We start from the raw sequence: 20429 nt of genomic DNA on the forward strand, positions 1-20429 counted from the left end.
CTTGAATATAAATTATTCCAAATGCCATTTTTATCTTATTTGAATTGACTCTTTATCAACATCCAATGAGGACAAGTTTTCTTTAAGGTATTTAAATCCATGATAATAAAGGCAACTGTGCTAGTGATATTTTATTTAAGCTTAATATAACACTACAGATGCTGAGCTTATATAGATGAGATAAAAGAGGTGAATTTGAAACAGAATTTTGGGTCTCATTGTTTCTTTTTTTCTTTCTTTTTTTAATAAAAGGAAGGATTACGGCCAGGAGATACAACCAGCACTTTCTGTGGTACTCCCAATTACATTGCTCCTGAAATTTTAAGAGGAGAAGATTATGGTAATAAATTAATAGGTGGTATTTTAGCGGTGTGCTAAAAGGGTGGTTAAATGTGGTGAGATTGCATTATAGTGCACTATAGCATTTCAGTGCTGATCTTATTAATAACATAAACTTTCTTGATCCCCTTAAAACCTACATTAAAGCCCAAACTATGAAATTGGAGACAGTGGGCCTTTGGCAGTATTGGGGGGTACAAATTTGAATATTTTATTAGTGTCAAGCACTAAAAGGTACTAGGTACTATTCTAAGCAATTTGCATATATTATCTAATTTAATCCTCCCAATCATATAAGGTAAGCACTGTTAATTCCCATTTTACGGATTAGGAAACTAACGTGTAAAAAGTTTAAACAATTTCCCCAAGGTCATCTGAGTAGAAAGTGGCAGAATAGGGATCTAAACTTTATCCATGTGACTCCAGAGTCATGAACCTCTAGAAGATTGCTCGGGTTTCCTGGGAGAGTTCCCCGAGGAACCTGAAAGATGGTGGGAAGATTGACTGCTTATCAGGAACCAGAGGATATGCTTATCGTAAGAAAACATTTGGCTGCTTTGGTTCTGGACTTCTGATACCAGCCTATGTAGAGGAGGATGGGCGCTTCCGACAGGGCTCCTCATCTGATTCTAAGGCCCTTCGAGGACCTTTAATCAGCAGAAAGTCAGGTTTCAGCCCCGGGACGGTTATTCTCCAGTGCAATTTAATTACATCCTTAAAACAAAATTTCAGGCTGTGAGTCTGACATTACAGATTTATTTGGGAAAAGAAACTTAATGTTTCAATTTTCATATTTTATTTTTAAAGTTACCTTTCAGGTACCTCCCTTTGTTGATAAGTGAAATGTGCTTGTAATCCTCCATGGCTATTATAATAGTTACAATGCATTTAGAGTTTACGTTCTCATTGTATTTATTTTTTAATTATGTAATAAAATGAATCTCAAATTACTGACTTTAAAGAATGCAGATTGGATAATTTATTGTTTTAAAATTTCTTTTCTGAAGGTTTCAGTGTTGACTGGTGGGCTCTTGGAGTACTAATGTTTGAGATGATGGCCGGAAGGTCTCCATTTGACATTGTTGGGAGCTCTGATAACCCTGATCAAAACACGGAGGATTATCTCTTCCAAGGTAATTTGCAGCACTTTGCAGAAATTCTCTAGAAGTAACATCCTCACAGGGGTGTCCAACCTTTTGGCATCTCTGGACCACACTGGAAGAAGAAGAATTGTCTTGGGCCACACGTTAAATACACAAACTCTAACGAAAACTGATGAGCAAAAAAAAGGTTTTAAGTAAATTTACAATTTTGTGTTGGGCCACATTCATAGCCATCCTAGGCTGCAGGTTGGACACCCCTGCTACAGCACGAATGAGGATGGCTCAAGTCACTGCTTTGAGTAAGAAAGAAGAAAATAATCTGGGTAATATGCTCCTTAATATGTGAGGCTTTGAATTTTTTTTTTATATACATCCTTTCTACCTCTGTAGTCCTCAGTCCCATTTGCCAGTTACCTTCTCATACTCCAAAACCTAGTTTTCTTCAGATTGTATATTGCAAACAGGACTTGGAGGAGAGAAGACAGCCTTTTCAGGAACCTGAAACCTGAGGCTGAGTACAGAAGTTCAAGAAGAGTATGGGAAAAATTAGCAGTACTTAGCAGATACGAAGTATTAAAAGGTGAAGAAAATTTGGGAATACAAAGAATTGAACAGAACAGAAATAAGCAGATAAGCACAGGGACCCCACCAGCACAATCCAAAGAAGTGTGAAGACTGCCATAAAATTCTGCATTTAATAATTAAAAGCCATCACAGGATATGAATAAATATTTCATACAATAGAAAATCCAAGTGGCCATGGAATAGGAGGAAAGATGTTCAACCTCACTCGTGATTGGGGGTATGCTTATTAAAACATCGATGAACTACTCTCTCATACCCCATACATTTGGCACAATTTTTAAAGTATTGTAATACCAGTCCTGGCGAGGGTGTGGAGCAGCTGGACTCTTAGAGACTGCTGGCACAGTGAGAATCGACACGTCTTTGAAAAATAATTCGGCAGTGTCCAGTCAAATCCTAAGTAGTAATGTGTGCCACACATTTTCCAGATACTAACTCATTTACACTTTATAACAATGCTGTGAAGCAGGTATTTTTATTCCACTTTTACAGAGGAGGGAACTGCAGGACAATAAAGTAGTTAAAGAATAAAGCATGCATGTAAATGATTAAAAACAGTGTCCAGGTTAGAGGCTGTTTCTGAGAAGGAAGGACAGAAATGGCACTGGGAAAGTACACAACACACTTCAGTCGTGTATGTAGTGTCTTATTTTTTTTTTCTGCTGAAATGCCTTAAATGTCTCATAATAAAAATTTAAAGATTAAAGCCATATAAAAGTTAAATATAATGCCATTTTCTCTTTCTAGTTATTTTGGAAAAACAAATTCGCATACCACGTTCTCTGTCTGTAAAAGCAGCAAGCGTCCTGAAGAATTTTCTCAACAAGGTATAAATCATGTATAAAAATCTTTAGTGGTTTGTTTCTCTATAAATGAAACTGGTAATAGATGTTCAAACAAAGTAAAGTTCCAAAATATTAGAGGATGTAATTTTTTCAGTTAGATCCGGAATTTGTCTTTTCACCAAAGAGTAATTTGACAACATTAGATCCTGAGATGAGTTGTCCTTTCCACTTTGCCAATATAATTTATCCCCAGCTGTATATTACATATGGATTTTTTTAATGTAAATTATATATACCATGTACTCAATTAGGGAAAAATTGCATCTTTGGGGATAGCCTCAATTATACTTCCTGCTCTAATTTTCAGTTTTCTTTGGATTAATATTCATAGATTCTCTTTTCTTATTGAGCACTTGGGGCAGTAGTGTTTTCTACAAAGTCTTATGTTAAAAAAAACTCTATGATTAGATAAAATTCAGAAGAAATGAATTTTCTCAGCTCTTCACAAATCTGAATGCATTCAATTGTTTGTTGCAGATGTTAGGCAACAGAGTGTTAGGATCTATCTAAAGTTATGATTCTAAGCTGTTTTTACTCATAATTATAACACCAAATATGTAGGGTTTTTTCCACAGGAATAATTAATTCTCCAACACTGAAGACACCAACTGGGTATTCTGCATTTCAATTCGTTTCTGACACTACCAACTGGAGTTAGCATCAGACCCCACAGGTTTAAGGGCTCAGTTCCACAAGATGATCCTCGCTTCAGCCCTGGCTGGGAGGCTCATTTGGTTCAGAAGTCATCCCGTACATCTAGAAGTTGCCAGTTCAGTCCCCAGACAGGGCACATACCTAGGTTGCGTGTTCAGCCACTGCTTGGTATGCGTATGAGAGGCAACCCGTCAATGTTTCTCTCTCTCTCTCTCTCTCTCTCTCTCTCTCTCTCTCTCTCTCTCTGTCTCTCTCTGTCTCTCTCTCTCTCCCTCTCCTCCCCCTCCCTCTGCCTCTCAAATCAATAAACATCTTCAGGTAAAGATTAAAATGTAAAAAAGACTATCCTATTTCAGATGCCTGTCACAAGTATTGGGTACCCACACTTCTGTCTGACTTGGCTTTAAAATTGGGGATTCCTCCTCCCCCACACACTTCAGGTTCAATAATTTGCTAGAATGGCTCACAAAACTCAGGAAAACATTTACTTACTATCATTGGTATATTATAAAGAAAACAAACAATCAGATGAAGAGGTACATAGGATGAAGTCCAGAAGGGTCCTGAGCACAGGAGCTTCCGTTCCTGTGCAGGTGGAGTCGCCGCCCTCCTGGCACACAGAGGCTCTGAGACCCCCACAGTAGGGAGATTTTTATGGAGGTTCCATTACATAAGCACGCTTGATTAAATTATTGGTCATTGGTGACTGAACTCAAATTTCTAGCCCCTCTGAAATTTGGGCTGAAAGGCCCAACCCTTTACTTATGTGGTTGGTTCCCCAGGCAGTGAGACCCCGCCCTGAAGCAATCTAGAGGCCCACCCAGAGTCACCTTATTAGCATAAACTCAGGAATGATTGAAAGGGACTTGCTATGAATAAGAAAAGATACTCCTGTCTCTCGGGAAATTACAAGGGTTTTAGAAGCTTTGCAGGAACCTGAGACAAAGACCAAATAAATACTTATTGTATCACAGTGATCTGGGCAAAGTTTATTTTAAATAAATGGTAGGTTAGAATGTAGATGAATGTGCATTTACCATCTAAGATAGATAAGATAATGATGAATTTTAATAAAAGAAATTGAAGCTTATTTTAAATGAGGAAAGATTTAAATGGGAAACCTAAGCTTTCACACAGTGAGAAATGAAGGTGAAAGGGGTTTATACACAACATAAAATGCCTTATATTGGGGGGGAAATGGGAACATGTTCTCATTTTACTGTAATGGATAAGCCAAGTGGAGGCCCCTTCTCAGTCCAGTGATTCAGACCATGGTTGTGTCATTATGGCACACAAATTATGGATTGTTACTGTAATTGGGCATAGGGCTTCTAAACTGAGCTAAGAACAAACATGTAAAGTTAAGGGGTTTGCAGATTTTGACTATTACTGTAACCCATGCTGAAGAAATAGCTGGGTGCTGCTCCCATGATTCTGCTGCTCTCTTTTTCCTCCCGGTTTTCTTTAGCAAAGAGTGGTGGCTTGGCCCCGCTTTAATTGCATGCTAGCTGGAGAAAGAGCCATGAGGAAATCTGGTCACAAGCTTCAGATGCTCATTTGAATCTAGTGTTGTACCTTCTAGAAATGAAAGGTAGATCATTTTGATTTCAGACATAAAGGTATCATATAATAGACACAAAACATAGGTCACAAAGATGATGTGTTCTACAGCATGATACTCACCCATTTTTTTAAAACATTTTTTTCCACTATAGGACCCAAAGGAACGATTGGGTTGTCATCCTCAGACAGGTTTTGCTGATATTCAGGGACACCCGTTTTTCAGAAATGTCGATTGGGATATGGTATGTAAATTATGATTGTTTTCTCTATTAGGTTTCATGGTATATTGGGCCAAATTTTATTACCTTGATAGAAATTTGAAAAACTAGTGTATCACAGCCTAAATTGCTTAAAACCGCTCTCTAATGTGCTTTTTGAAAAGCTTTTAAAACAGTAAAAGCCTAGATTATTAATTTAATGGAACGAGTTGTAATATTAATTGATACCTGCATCAATGTTCAGATTTGTAAATTATTTCCATCATTGTGCATATTTTAAAACCTTGCTTGCATAGGGACTCACTTTAATAAGATGGAAACATCTGAAGACAGAAGAGAAATGTAGTTGTGGACTTTATCCAAGAATGCAGGCTTAAACTTTCATCCAATATGTCTTTCTAGATGGAGCAAAAGCAAGTGGTACCTCCCTTTAAACCAAATATTTCTGGGGAATTTGGTTTGGACAACTTTGATTCCCAGTTTACTAATGAACCTGTCCAGCTCACTCCAGATGATGAGTAAGTAATTCTGTAGACTAAAATATTTATCAAGTTCTTTGAAAGTCCCATTTTTAGTAGCTATATACAATGTTTTATCATTAGATTATACTATAATTTATCTAACCACTTTGTTACTGGGTATTTGAATCTATTATATCACTATAAATTATGACAGTAGTTGCCATTTTCTACTTTGATTTACATGCATTATCTCTAATTCTCACAGCAACCTTGTAAACCTAGTTATCATCATCATCATGATCATCAGCATCATTTTGCAGATGAGGAAACCGGGCTCAGAGAGGTTAAGCAAAGTTACACAACCCATCAGGTGGCAGAGCCAGGATTCAGACCCTAATCTGAATGACTAAGGCCTGTGCTCTTTCTACTGTGCTGCATTGTTTTCCATTTGGCGATGACCATCTTCGAGTATTACCTTAAGATAGAATCCTGGAAAGGGAACTAGGTCAAAGGGCGTGCAATTTTAAAATTCTTGATATATATTGCCAAATTGCTTTTTAAAAAGATTACTCAGCTTATCAAGTCCAGCCAGCAATGGTCTGACGTACTTTTTGTGTTTATGTTAAATCTTTTTAAAAATGTGGTTTAGAATAATTTGGGGATGTTTTGATCACTTACCTGTCATTACAGGTTCATTCTCCCCTCTCAAGGAGGCCCTTACAGCTGGGAGGTCATTTACATCTGGTTAATTCTTAGCCCATTCTTCATAGCAGCTCTTCTAAATTATCTGTGCATTTTAGAAGCCTTCATTCCTACCCCTTCCTTCATTACTCTTAATGCTTTAACCTTGCCTTAACTTGACCCCAAGGACTGAGACCTCCCTGGCGTGGACTTGCTCCCCACTCACCTGTCATTAGGCCACCTCGCATCTCAGGATTGCTCTGAAACTCTTCTCAACCTTTTTCTTATTCCCTATTCTCGGAAAGATACCCCTCTTTTGCAAGAGGTGCTCTCCTGTTTTCCTAGACCTGTTCTTTTGTGTTCCTCCGGGATTTTATTTTGTCATTTGCCTCTACTTCTCTACCTTCTTTAATTTTTTTTTCCAGTTTCTTGCCCTCTGCTTATGCATATGCTCAGATAGCCTAATTTTTTCTTCTGAATCTTAGCTCTTCTCTGAACCACCACATTTTTTTTCTCATTTTCTTTTCATCTGCAGGCTTTTTCAAAGACAGCTCATAGATGATCATAATAAAAGAAAAACAAGCAGTATCTCTATCCAATGCCTTCAGAGTAGTTAACATTGATTGTGTTGCACTTCCTCATTGCCAACACTTTAACAAACTCTTACAATTTAACCTGCTCCTGAAGGTTGAATTAACTTATTAATTTCTAAATTTTAAGGCATTTATAGACATCTCCCCTGATGTCTATAAACATTGGACACTCGTGGCCTTGCTTTGTTGGCACTACCCACCCTGGCTCTACAGCATCTTTATGAACACTTGTCATCTTTTTTTCCCGGTCCCCTTGAGGGTAGGATGCTCCACAGTTCTGTTCATGACAACCTTCCCTTTGCTATATGCATTTTGTACCTTGGAGATTTCAGCCAGCCCCGTAGCATGGATACCAGCTATGAAAAATGAGCGCCAGCTAACCTGTCTGACAATTACTGAGCAAAAGGCACTATGCTAAGCACTAGACATCCGAAGATGATCAAGACATAGGCCGATCTTGCAAAAGACTTACTGTCTACTAGAGAAGAGAAATATGTACCCACATCATCATTTCAGACAGCATCATGTTTTAGAAAGAACATTGGGTTTAATTAAAAGATAGGAATTTGAATCCAGATGCCACCTTTTACCAGCTGAGTAATCTGGGTGTGAACTGCATAACTTCTCTGAGCCTGTTTCGTCCTGTATTGCCTACCTCACAGGGTTGCTGTGAAAAATAAATGAGCCCTGGCTAGATAGCTCAGTTGGTTAGAGGGTTGCCCCAACACACCAAGGTTGAGGGTTTGATCCCCAGTCAGGGCACGTACAAGAATCGACCAATGATGCATAAATAAATGGAACAACAAATTGATGTTTCTCTCTCTCTCTCTCTCTCTCTCAATCCGTCCCTCCTTCTTTCCCCTCCCTCCCTGCCTCTCTCTCCTTAAAATCAATCAGTATATTTTTTAAAAAGGAATAAAGGAGTCATGGTTTCTAAAGCACCTAGCCCCTGCCCTGATGTCTGTCCTGAGCTGCATTTCCATTCACTTGTTTAACATCTCCCTTAGCTTATCAGACATGTACTTCAAACACATGGAGGCTGAAATTGATGCAATGGTCTGTTTTTCTGTTGTTCTCAATGAATTTCTTGGGGTTTTTTTTACCTTTTTCTGCTTGTTGTACCACCATGCATTCCTGCATTCAGATTCAGAATATCAGTGATTATTAACTTTTCCTTTTCTTTAAAACAAAAAAACAAACAAACAACTAAACTGTAATACCTTGAGCTGCCAAGTCCATGTCTGTCTTTCTTTTACTTCATCATTTGCATCAGATCCTTTTTTTTCCCTTTTCATTACCGTAAGCCCAGTTCAAACTTCTTTCAAATCATACCTGGAATATTATGCCATCCTCTTTATTGGACACCTTTGCTTTGCAACCCACTCTGTACACCCACAAAGTACCACTCCATTTCTTTAAATCCTTAAATCACAAACCTTTAGCAACTCCTGCATTGCCCAGCAAATAAAATCTATTGTCTTTGCTGGCATTTAAGGCCTCCTGCCTTCTGCTCCAGCCTGACCCTGTATCTGTCTCTCACTGTGCTGTGCTCTGATCAGTCCCAGTTACTCACCATTCCCTGATAGCATGCTATTAAACTTTGCTCATGCCGTTTACTCTATGTTCCTACTGAATTTTTATCTACTGAAATCTTTCCCATCTTTCAGAGCTATCTCAAATGCAACCCAGTCTTTGATGGATCAAGGTGAAACTCCATAGTGTAAACATCACTGGATTCTTTGAGCTAGCTCAATACCTTCCTACTAGGATTATCTGCCACTTTAATACCTTTCTATTCCTGTGCTCCAGCTCTAATAAATTACTTGCATTTCCCCAGACCTAGCCTAATCTTTCACAATTTCATTCAGTACATGTTTGTGAATTGAATGCTGCTTTTTTGATTTCTCCAACTAGAGGTCGTGTTGTGTTTTGTTTTGCTTCCTTGAATCTTGTTTTGAAAATTTTTAAAATTTTTTAAATACCGTTTATATTCAAAATCGTTGAATATCAAATTTCAGGCATATAGCACAGTGGCTAGACAGTCACGTACTCTACCAGGTGATCCCCCTGACATTTCCAGCGCCCAGCCAGCGCCATACAGAGTTGTCACAATGCTATTGACCATGCTTTCCAGGCTCTACTCCACACCCCCATGATGATTCTGTAACTGCCAATCTGACTTCTCAAAAAATAGGAGACACTTCACAAACCTGCGTGTCATACTTGCACAGGGGCTGTGGTAATCTTCTCTGGATCCTTCCAATTGTAGTATACATGCTAAGCGCGCACCACCCTTTTCTTTAGAACTGTGGTTATAAGAGGACTTAGCTTGTCCCGTAACTTAGCAGATTCTGCTTTCTCTTATAGCTTTCTGTTGTATAGGTACCTCCCCTCCTTGAAGGACAGGACCATATCCTGTATAACTTTGTGCTTTGCAGTATGATATATACATTGAAGTATGAAAATATTTGATACTACTACTCAATCTTATATATTAACTAGAAGCCTGGTGTAATAGAATGTCAACCTCTCCCCTCCCTGTGACCCACTCCTGTCTGGGGTGTTCTCCCCTTGTTCCACGTCTCTCAGTGTGCTTGTTCCTTTTGCCCTTTCCTTTTAGTTAACTTCTTCTGGGCCTCTCGTCACCATATGTTCTATCTGGCTATTGAGGTGACTACTAAATTGAATACTAATTCAGACCTGGATGTTTGCCTGTAATTATGAATGCTGTTCAGATCAACAGTTAAGATTAACTAGAATTGTAAAACTTTTTTCCATAATTTATATAAATTAACCTTAATTTTTGTTTCTTAATCTTATTTTACCACTTAAATAAAAAGTTAAAGAAATGTTGATCATGAAAATGAATTTATTTTTGTTCCAACAGTGATATTGTGAGGAAGATTGATCAGTCTGAATTTGAAGGTTTTGAGTACATCAATCCTCTTTTGATGTCTGCAGAAGAATGCGTCTGATCCTCATTTCTCAGCTATGCATATTGCTTGTGTTGCCATTTGATGCATGGAAAACTCATTACAGGCCTGGATATAATGAACCATTTGATATTTGCCACCTACAAAAAAAGCACTCAATATCTTGTATTGTTGACTGTAAGAGTCAGTTATCACATCTAAGTTTAACTTTGAAAAGCAATTGAGACTAGTTTCCAGACAATCACATCAAAATTTAGTTATACTGGCAATCTAGCAGTCTACTGATGACAAAGTTGTCTTTTTCATTTGAAGGTACTACTCACCACTGCTTTTAAAAAGAGTATCTGTTGCATTAAGGCAGATGTATTATGATTAGGTGTTATGTGTTACATCGTAAGCCTCCCATGATTTTTGTCGTTCTTTGTTAAGTCATTTAAGTCTTTAATTTTGGAGTAAAAGGGTAATTCAAAATATAGCAACTTATTATATTACCTATTAGTTTCTGAATTCTTTTTGTTTAAGAATTCAGCTATAAATTTTCTATTGCCTTGGATAATCACTGATTTTTAAGGCAACTGTTATTGAATTGATTGGTAATAAAAGGTATTGCTTGCTTAGAATTGGGGAACACACGTTCTTCTTGGGGGAAAAAGATAGGTACATTTTATTAAGAATCAGATTCCAAATCATTAAGTATTTTTGAAAAACTGATACAAGTGATTTAATATATTAAGGGATTATCTTATGAGCTTGTCCCTTTAACCAGAATTTTAAGCAAATGTAGTTCAAAGGATACAGGATGCAGTTGAATGGGAAATGTCTCAGTATATAGAAAGGAAAAAATAGAAATTTAAAATAGATACAAAAAAGTGCAATGGTAATATTTATTTCTTATTGGAGAGTAAATCTCACGGTTGCTTTTTGTGAATGATTAAATAAGGAGGCACTTATTACTAAACTTGTAAAAGCATTCCATTCACCCAGTGGAGACAGAATGTATACTATTTTTCCTTATAATTTAGTATACAGGAAAAGAATTTATCTTCCAAATACTGTATTAAACATGCCTATTTCTTACCCCAACGCACATTATCCGTACTCTTGTACCCTGCTTATGGAGTCTTCAGTGAAATCCATGAAAAATAATGAAATGAATAAATGTTGACACACACATACACTCACAGACATCCCATTTTCAACTCTTAAGTGAGTTTTTGTTAAGTAGGTAACACATGTAATACGGAGTAGAATACATTTCAAGGGCAGAGTTCTTCAGATTGTGTTTTATTAATATTAGTGTTTAGCAATGCATTATTTAAAAGGATGCCAGAGATAACATCCTTCTGTTGTTTTAAATATTTTTTTTATGAAAAGGGATTTAAAAAGTAAACATAATCATCTAAATTACTTATAATTGCCCACACTTAATTTTGGGGAAAGCTATTGAGTCTTCAACTTAGAACGATTGAAAATCTGTAGGCATTTAATAAAATATCTTCTTTTTCATTAGAAATGTAATTTTTCCAAAGTTACTGACCATGTACTCTTTCCTTTAATTAAGTCTGAAAGCAATGAACACCTCAAAGGAAAAATGTTTATATACATCCACCTGTTTATTTAAGACGTATGTATGTTTTTCTTAATACCTAAAACTTGTTTTAAAACAAAAAGCAGTATTCACTCAAATCATAAACTTATGGAACAGTCTGACATCTTATGTGAGAAATATGTTTATGATCTTGCTTTTAAGTGGTACTGTTTCCCTAGGGCATTAGTTCTAAAATTTTAGAATGTGGAATAAGTTTATGTAAAAGCACATTACGGGGCCTACCTTAGATTTCTGCTGGGTCTTTGAACCACATTTTGAGAAAACTTTGAGTTACTCTTTTATTTTGTCCTGTAGTTAAATATTAGAAAGAGTATTCATAATAAAATACTCTGAGAAAGGGTAGGCAGTGAGTTACTATTTTATCTACTATTTTAAATACATTTTGAATGAATAACTTTTTCAAGTTAGATGTCTTCTCAAAAAAAAAAAAATCCATCAGTTTTCTATCAGTAATGTTGCAAATGATGCACAATTTTCTGTGATGAGGTTTTAACTATTGTTCAGGGCGGTCTTTTGTTTTTAAATCTTTTTTAAAAAACTAATAAGCTTTACTGTGTATATTTTATACAGAATTGCATTACAAATGTTTTAATTGTGTTCTGTTTAAGTGCCATGACCATTCTTTTTATATTATATAGAAGTTGTCTGAAAATACTCACCAGGGGAAAAAAAGCAGTTGACAGAATGGTTGGAATTTTGGTGTTCTGAGAAAAAATTTATTTTGTATAAGCACGTGGTCAGATCATTTTATGTGTATGAAGCCTGAATTGGCTATCAGGTATTTTGCTTTATACATTCACTTTTTAAAATTTGTTTTCACCTTTGTCATGTAGAACACTGCCTTGGTCATCATAATGTAGTCTTTTATTTGTGTACCCTTTTTTTTTTTACTTTAAAGTCTTTAAATAAAATGTTTAATACCCATTAAGATTGGAACATTTTTAATTATGTAATATACCAAAAATTATTTAAGGTATATCAAAATTTATTCCAAAAGAAAAATGAGAATTTAAAAGTTTTGAATTTTTTTGTAAGCCAGTCAATGAGAGACAAATGCCATATCTCACCTGTAAGAGGAACCTAATGAACAAAAATAAACTAACGAGCACAATGGAACCATAGGCAGGGAAACCGGGAGCAGACTGACAGCGACCTGGGGGAGGGGGAATAATGGCGGAAAGAAGGGGAAGGAACTAGTCCAAGAACATGTATGAATGGCCCATGGACATGAATGACAGTGTGGGGACTGACTGTGGGGGGCAGGGGAAGGAGGGCGAAGGGGGAAAAATAGGGACAACTGTAATAGAGGAAGAATAAAAACTTTTTTTTATAGATTTTGTTTATTTTTAGACAGGGGAAAGGGATGGAGAAAGGGAGAGAAACATTGATGTGCCATAGATACATCAATTGGTTGCCTCTCGCATGCCCTGAACAGGAGACCTGGCCCAACAACCCAGGCTTGTGCCCTGTCTAGAACCAGTGACATTTCCATTCACAGGCTGGCGCTCAATCCACTGAGCCACATTATCCCGGGCAAATTTTTTTTTTTTTTTAAACGGCATTCTGGTAGTACTGATGCCGTATTTTAGATACTGACTTGTAAAATAATCAGTATATGTTTAAACTTACCCACCTATTCATCTCTTCCATTGGAAAACAAATTAGTAAAAAAAAAAAAAAATCAGCTGAACATAGAGTGTTTTAACTAGCTTTTAGACTGAAGGAAATTTGAACAGAATGAGAACAGGACAGGTTACTCCCAAATTATGTTCTACAGTGATCTATTGTAAAGTTCTAGAACTTCTCAGTTGTAGCTTAGTGTCCATATATGAATAAGTGTGATCCTGGTGTCCACATTGACTACTCTAGAGTAACAATGTTTCTTACCCTTCCCAAGAAGAAGAACATCTTAAGTGCCTTTACTTTTTTAATTTACTTACTTGTCAGAGAGGTAGGGCCTGTGCAATAAAACCACCAGAGACTGATCTCCTGTGTCTGTAATTTTATCCTAAGTTTAACTCTTAACTCAATATGGAGTGAAAGGCAGTATTTATTAAAGTACTGTCCAGCCTATCCCCTGTAACAAATCATGAATTTGGCTGTTTTCTTTGAGTTAGTCAAAACCTAAAATCAGTCCAAAGAGGAGGTTGAAGCTTTAGGGAAATGATTCATTAGGCATTTAGTCACTGGGGCAACCAACCAGTTCCTCCCTGAAAGGTAAATCCAGTGGTCCATCTTTAAAATTCAACGGCTTGGTTTCTGGATAACACCCAACAGTGAGCCATTTGGTGCCTTTGATGGCTGCCTTTATAGATTTACCCTTCTCTGGTCTAGGACTTCGGGGATTAGTTAAGTGTATAAAGCAATATCCCAGAGAGTCTCAGTAGTTTGTATTCAGCTTATCATTCCAGAATGTACTTGGAATTTACTATCCATGGTGCTAAATAAGGCTAATAAAAAGACAGGACCTCTACCCTTGACATTTGAGATGAAAAACAACTGAGGGAGACATTCATCTTCACAACAGTGATAAAAGCCAAATACAGTAAGATATACATTATGTGGTCGTGATAGTTTATCAGCTTCATCAATAAAACTTGTGAGTTTTACTTGACATGTGTAATCAATCCATGCTAGACATTTTTCCGGTTTATAGTAGGTTACACAAAACTTTCAGAATTCATATATTCAATAAGAATAAAATCTTAGATGCCTGTATGTTACATATATGTATGTTATTTTTGGCTTCTGAGCTCAGGAATATGGATTTTACATGGGAATGGAGAGAGAAATTGTCCAATGCTTCTGTTTAGATTAATTTTGTACAATCCATCTCTGGACTTTGTAAATAAAATGAATGTAGCTCAGAATTTGAGAGTGATTTTTGGATGTGAAATGTGGCAGTACACTCTGCCTTCATGTAGCAATTTGTGCCAATTTATAGGCATAGCAGTGTCTTCTTTTTTTTAAGGGTCTGTTGTGTCTACTTTTTATATTATTAAAGATTTTATTTATTTACTTTTAGAAGAGAAAGGAGGGAGAAAGGGAGAGAAACATGATGTGAGAGAGAAACAGTGATCTGTTGCCTCTCTCACACTCCCATCTGTGGACCTGGCCCACGACCCCAGCATGTGCCCTGACTGGGAATCGAACCGGCAGCCTTTCAGATTGCAGGCCAGTGCTCAGTCCACTGAGCGACACCAGCCAGGGCATAACAGTGTTCGTTTACTCCAATTATTATGTTTAATGTTTTATGGAAGAAAATGAAATTACAAGTATCTAAGAATTAAGTGCCTGTTTAGTATGACCTTTCACGGGCTATCTGAAAGTTATACCTTTAGAAAGATGGATTTACTAAAATTCAGAGAGCTTTAATTCAAGTTTAGCTAGTCAGAAGCAAATTCTAAGTGTAAAAAAGAGCCTATAGGAAGTCTAGCAAAATCCTTGAAAAAATTAGATGCTTTCTTTTTTTCTATAAAAGGTAACTGGGTTCCTAGCGGTAGTGCCACATAACCAGATTTAAAACTTACATGATAAAAACTATCTGCGATGTGGGTGACTGTTGGTGACATTTTACATTATTCAAAATATACTTAGGAGTAAAATCGTACAGTTAAGTACAAGAGCCTCATCTAACACTTTTTATGGCCTTTTACAGGTGTTTTTCAAATTTTTTTTTTGCAGGGACTCTAGGTTTTAATTTAAAAGTCAGATTTTAAAATTTAAGGATTGTGAAAGGTGTGTGCATTTTGAACAGTTTGAGTCAAGTTTACCCAGTTTGAAACTTTTAATGAGGAAATCTGAGTACGTGCCAAAGGCTTGATATTTTGTTAAGTTATTCTTACTTTCAAGTTTAAAATTTTAATTCATGTATTTATTGGAGGCTTTATACTGTATCTAGCACTCTACTGTTTCTGCAGGATTTAGAAGGTTTGTTTTTGTTTTTTCCTCATCCAAGGACAGTATTTTCATTGCTTTTAGAGAGGGAGGAAGGGAGAGAGAGAAACATTGGTGTGAGAGAGAAGCATCGATTGGTTGCCTCCCGTAGGTGCCAGGACCAGGATTGAACCCACAACTTAAGTATATGCCCTGACTGGGAATCGAACCCACAAACTTTTGGTTACAGGACGACACTCCAACCAACCAAGCCACACCGGCCAGGGCTAGAAAAGTTTTATCATAAGGAATTTTTTGTGACATAAAGAATAAACTCATCCTAGGAAGGTTGGCTTAAGTTTAAAACAAAAATCTGTGTGTATGTTATCTCTTTAGGTAGGAGATTTGTCCAATGATTAAAATAAAAATTAACATTTCCCCCCAAGAAGTGAGGTCTGAAAAATACGGAAATAGGAGGAGACAGCTGTGCATCCAGTTGTCAGAACGGTGATTCTATCTGCTTCACCACCACCAGGGGCCAGTCTTGCTGTAATGAAGGTCCGAGTTGCCAGCACAGTTCTCTGAAGGAGGCGGTGTGTTCACGACCGGTGGGTTACCAACAGGTTCCATGAATTTACAAGTGTTGATCATGTGTATTTTGATCTTACAGAATTGCTTTGCCTTCTTTAGTCATTCTTGGTGTCAGACCTTCCATATTTATAAAACACAAATGAGGACCTACTATGTGCCCTGCACTGGGGATATGGCAAGCAAGAGTGTAGTCATATTTTATGCTATCTGGGCACATTTCCATCCAGTAAGGATATCTTTAGCTGAAAATAAAACCAGGGCTGTTGATCATTTTAATACAGAAGAATTCAAATAAAACGAAATCTAAGAAATTGTCCACATTCTTTAATTGTGGGACTTTCTATGTTAAATATTGCATAGTATTAACAAGTGTCATTCAAAGGCTGAACCCATGAATGTTTGCAGACACTCAGATTATTCATTAAAATCATGGATTTCAGAGGAGTTTGACTATGTTGCTAAAGGGACCAAAATTTTGCCACCCTGAAGCTGCCTCTTGGGATATTGATTTTAAGCTCTTTATCAAGAAACAAAAGCCCTGACTGGTGTGGCTCAGTGCGCCAGGCATCGTCCTCCCCCAAAAAACATTGCCTGTTCGATTCCTGGTCAGGGCACATGCCTGGGTTGTAGGTCAGGTCTCTGGTTGGGGGCGTGTAAGAGGCAACCTGTTGATGCTTCATACATTAATGTTTCCCTCTCTCCCTCCCTCTCCCTCCCTTCTCCCTCTCTGAAAATAAATAAATGCGCGCGCGCGCGCGCACACACACACACACACACACACACACACACACACACACACACACACACACACACACACACACACACACACCACCCCACCCCACCCCGCCTACACACCCTTCCATCCTGCCCATAAGATTCAGAATGAGAAAGCCTGCTTCAGGAAGGAGATATTCAGATGTCCACCGTAGCCTAGTCTGAATTAAGAATGGTGAAGAAAAGGGTTTCAGGCAGCTTAGGCTAGATAGTCCCAGTGTCCCATTGTTTCTGGGTTGCCCAGCAAAGACTTTCCTCCAAGTGTGTTCCATTCTTATTCAACTACCTGTGAATTGCTCATTCTTACTTATGAAATCTAATTACCCCATTCCCACTTTTCTCCTTTGTCCAGATATCCAATGTTGCCTCACTGTCTTTGGAATTTTCATGGAATGATCTTGCCTGTGTGAATTCCCTATGCACATATTTTGAACTTTGATTTTCTCCTGTTAATCTGTCTCTGATAATTTGGTTATTAGCCCAGCCTAGAGGAATTTAGAATGTGGGAGGAAAAGTATTAATATTTTTTAGCACCCACATTACTATTACACAAACACTTTTGGTAAATAGTTGAAGTCAGTTTAGCAAGAAAAGACATTTTCTTGGTCATCCCAATGAAAATTAATTTCCATCATGCCTCAAGGCATTTATTTACTTCATTGCCCAAAATAACTGATCGTACAATGTGCTGTAAGTTGCATTAAACCTCACACCTTCTCCTTCACAGGTTTTTCATCATCAACTGTTTTAGAGTTGTTGTGTTGTTGATGCCACCTTATAATCTGCACGTTGTAACTTGGTTGTAACTAGGAAGTATGAAATCTGTCCACTTACAAAGTATCCTTAAAACTATGTGTTCCTTTTTGTATTTTGAAATAGAGGGGAAAGCTTGTACCTTATAACTATGAGGCCTGGAATTTTTACCTCTGTTTAATTTTTAGTGATGACGAAGGAAGTTAAGTTTCCCAAAGAAAGTTGCTCCTCAATGTTAGGTCCACCCCAAGAGAAGTAGCATTTATGGATTTTAATAGCCGACATCCAGGCATATGCTGAACATTTTGCACATCTCATTTAATGCCAACAATTTAATCCCCACAATCCCCTGGCAGTGTCTCCCACTCCAGAGCTGCTGAGCTGAGTTCTTCGTAGGTGTGACCTAAGACTAACATCTCAGTCTAGTCTGATGTTAAATTTTGAGCACCAATAATAACCTGTATTGATATGTACTGTTATCACCATTCAACAAATGAAAAAAAAAAAGATTTAGGAAGTTAAGTAACGCAAGGTGCATATGGCTTCAGTGTCCCTTGCCTCTCAAGGCAGTTTATATAAAGTTTGCTCTAAAATCTGAGTCTCCTGAGAAATTACATGCACCCAACGCACTGTTCTGCAAACTCAGTTTTGCTAACTAACAAGGAGTTAGTTAGCAAATATAACTCCTTGACGGCCCTACTGTGGGCCTGCTTAGTCCCTGCTCCCCACCTGTCTGGGTTGCTTCACCCTGCCAGCCCCTTCCTAGGATGCCCCACTCTATCCTTCCGTGGTTTGAGCCTCCCATTTCTTAGGCCTGTGAAACACACACTTTCATTGGACAGCCCAGGATCCCTTTCTTTCAAGCACTCAGAACTGCGTGGTAGCCTACTAGAGATGCTCCTGTGTCTAACATTTGTGTGAGGCTACCCAAAGAAATAAACCTGTGGCTGGCCTCCTCACCTAACTATGACTCGCTTCCAAAAAAGCCCAAGATGCTGCTGATTTTCAGGAAGCTAGAATGTCTTCCGAACTGCCCCCCCACAGAGAACATATGTTTTCCCCAGCACCAGGATTCCAATGCTGCCCCCCCGTAATTCACTAGGTGACGGCTGAGGTTAGTTCTTTCAGACAGCTTGGAGTTCGTTCCACCCATATGCTGGCTACCTGCGGTGACCATCCAGATGTGACCGTAGTAAGGTTGCCCGAGCAGCTCTCTCATTCCCATTGTCCTTAGTGCTCACCTTCCCCAACTCAACTTCCCTCTTCCCTCTTCACACTTCTGTGCTCACTAGGACCCTCCTTCCTGGGTAAATGGACACTCACGTTCTCAGCCTAGTGCACTTTTCTTCCCCTTCTGACTGTCCCCTGAGGCCATTGCTTTTTCTGCCGCCCTTTCACCTGATGGGTCACAGGATTCGCCATCCTCCCAGCTCCTCAATGCCCCTGTGTCCTATTACTCTTCCACCCAAGTACGAAGACCCATCTTCTTCAGGGTTCGTGTTATGCGGCTTGGCCTCCTTGTTATTCAACATACTCCAGCTTATTCCATTTCACTTGAGGAAGGTTGGCACCTGGCTCACTGCGCCACCCTGAGGCCTGTCACCTGTGACAACTTCAGTGTCTCAGTGGACCAGGGATCCCACGTTCAATCAGACACCAACTCCTGTCCTTTGTTTCTTCTGAGTCTTTTTCTACCACACTTGTCTCCACCTAAGGACCTCAGCACATGCTGTCCCCCTGTCTCCCCCTCGCCCCCCTTTCTCAGGGTGGGCATCTTATATCCTTCAGGGGTGTGTGTCGCTTTCACAGAGGGGACAACCCAAGGCCACATTATCTAGTGGGTCCCTCTACTATTCTGTCATTGCACTTTGTTTTCTTTATGGCATCTCTCACAATGAATAACTAACTATATATTTGCTGGTTTATTTTATTACCATCTGTCCCCTCCACCAATCTGCATGTTTCATGAGGACAGAGGATCTGTCAATTCCATTTACTGTTGCTGTCCCAGCCCCGGAACAATGCTTGGCACATATGCCCTCCAGAGAGATTTATTAAATTAATAAATACGTGGGCGACTGAACGACCATTAGCTCTGTACTTTGGAGAGACAGAGTTCCCCCTGCTTGTGGTTTCCCTTGCCCTGCTCCAGCAGAGTCGGGACTGAGGAACCAGTGTTCTCAGTGCCCACCTCACCTCAGGGCAGGTGATTCTCATGCTTCAATGAAGTTTGGAAAACTGCACTAGGGAAAAGCCTTCGCCTGCACACTGAATGCTGACCTAGGATAGAGAAACTCTGTGCTACAGTCAGAAAGGTGAATCATTTGGGGGTTTTCTGGGATTCCCCAGCACTGATGCAAATGGAAGCTTTTAGAGAAGGGCCTCAGTCACTCAGGCATAATAGGTGAAAAGCAAGGGAAAGGAGGCTCCTGAAATATTGTAGAGACTGAAAAGCATAGATTGATTTTAGCTGATTATTAGTTACCTGGTTTGTAAGAAAAATTTAGGGTGGGAGAATTACAGATTCTCCTGAAGACAAAGGCAATTCTTATACTGCCTCTGTCCCCTTAACCAGGTGAACAGCATTGAAAATCCTCAATGGCAGCACATTTTATACTTTGAAGGTGGATTTGGTTCTCAGAAAGGCTCAAAAGCCCCTCAGAGTCAAGTTTAAGGTAGGTGGCAAATCTGGGAAATACTGTTCTAGAATTATAGACCTTAACCCCCTTTCTCCACCCCCCCCCCGCCGCCCCCAATAAAGGAGCCCTTGATTGGATGACTTGCTGTGATTTCTAGAAGTAAACAGGACATTTTGCTTCTTCTCTTTGGCCAACAGAGGGAGACGTCCGTT

At 38.5% G+C, this 20429-nt stretch overlaps 1 protein-coding gene and 1 non-coding gene across 2 annotated transcripts in view; one reads left to right on the forward strand and one right to left on the reverse strand.

Moving 5' to 3' along the window:
• Window positions 1-12757, forward strand: part of PRKCI (protein kinase C iota) — a 61309-nt gene extending 48552 nt beyond the window's left edge. Inside the window, exons 13-18 of the mRNA XM_054580477.1 lie at window positions 253-340; window positions 1347-1472; window positions 2775-2854; window positions 5242-5331; window positions 5710-5825; window positions 9930-12757. Of these exons, the coding sequence (XP_054436452.1) occupies window positions 253-340; window positions 1347-1472; window positions 2775-2854; window positions 5242-5331; window positions 5710-5825; window positions 9930-10017 (588 nt within the window). The 3' untranslated portion in view covers window positions 10018-12757. The remainder of the gene's footprint in view (window positions 1-252; window positions 341-1346; window positions 1473-2774; window positions 2855-5241; window positions 5332-5709; window positions 5826-9929) is intronic.
• Window positions 9229-9331, reverse strand: LOC129077281 (U6 spliceosomal RNA). The gene has a single exon (XR_008529805.1). It is a non-coding gene; the product is annotated as a U6 spliceosomal RNA (small nuclear RNA).
• Window positions 12758-20429: the final 7672 nt, after the last annotated feature.

This window comes from Pteronotus mesoamericanus, unplaced genomic scaffold (assembly GCF_021234165.1).
Source record: "Pteronotus mesoamericanus isolate MK-2021 breed Mesoamerican mustached bat unplaced genomic scaffold, CSHL_Meso_final contig_116, whole genome shotgun sequence".
Lineage (NCBI taxonomy): Eukaryota > Metazoa > Chordata > Mammalia > Chiroptera > Mormoopidae > Pteronotus > Pteronotus mesoamericanus.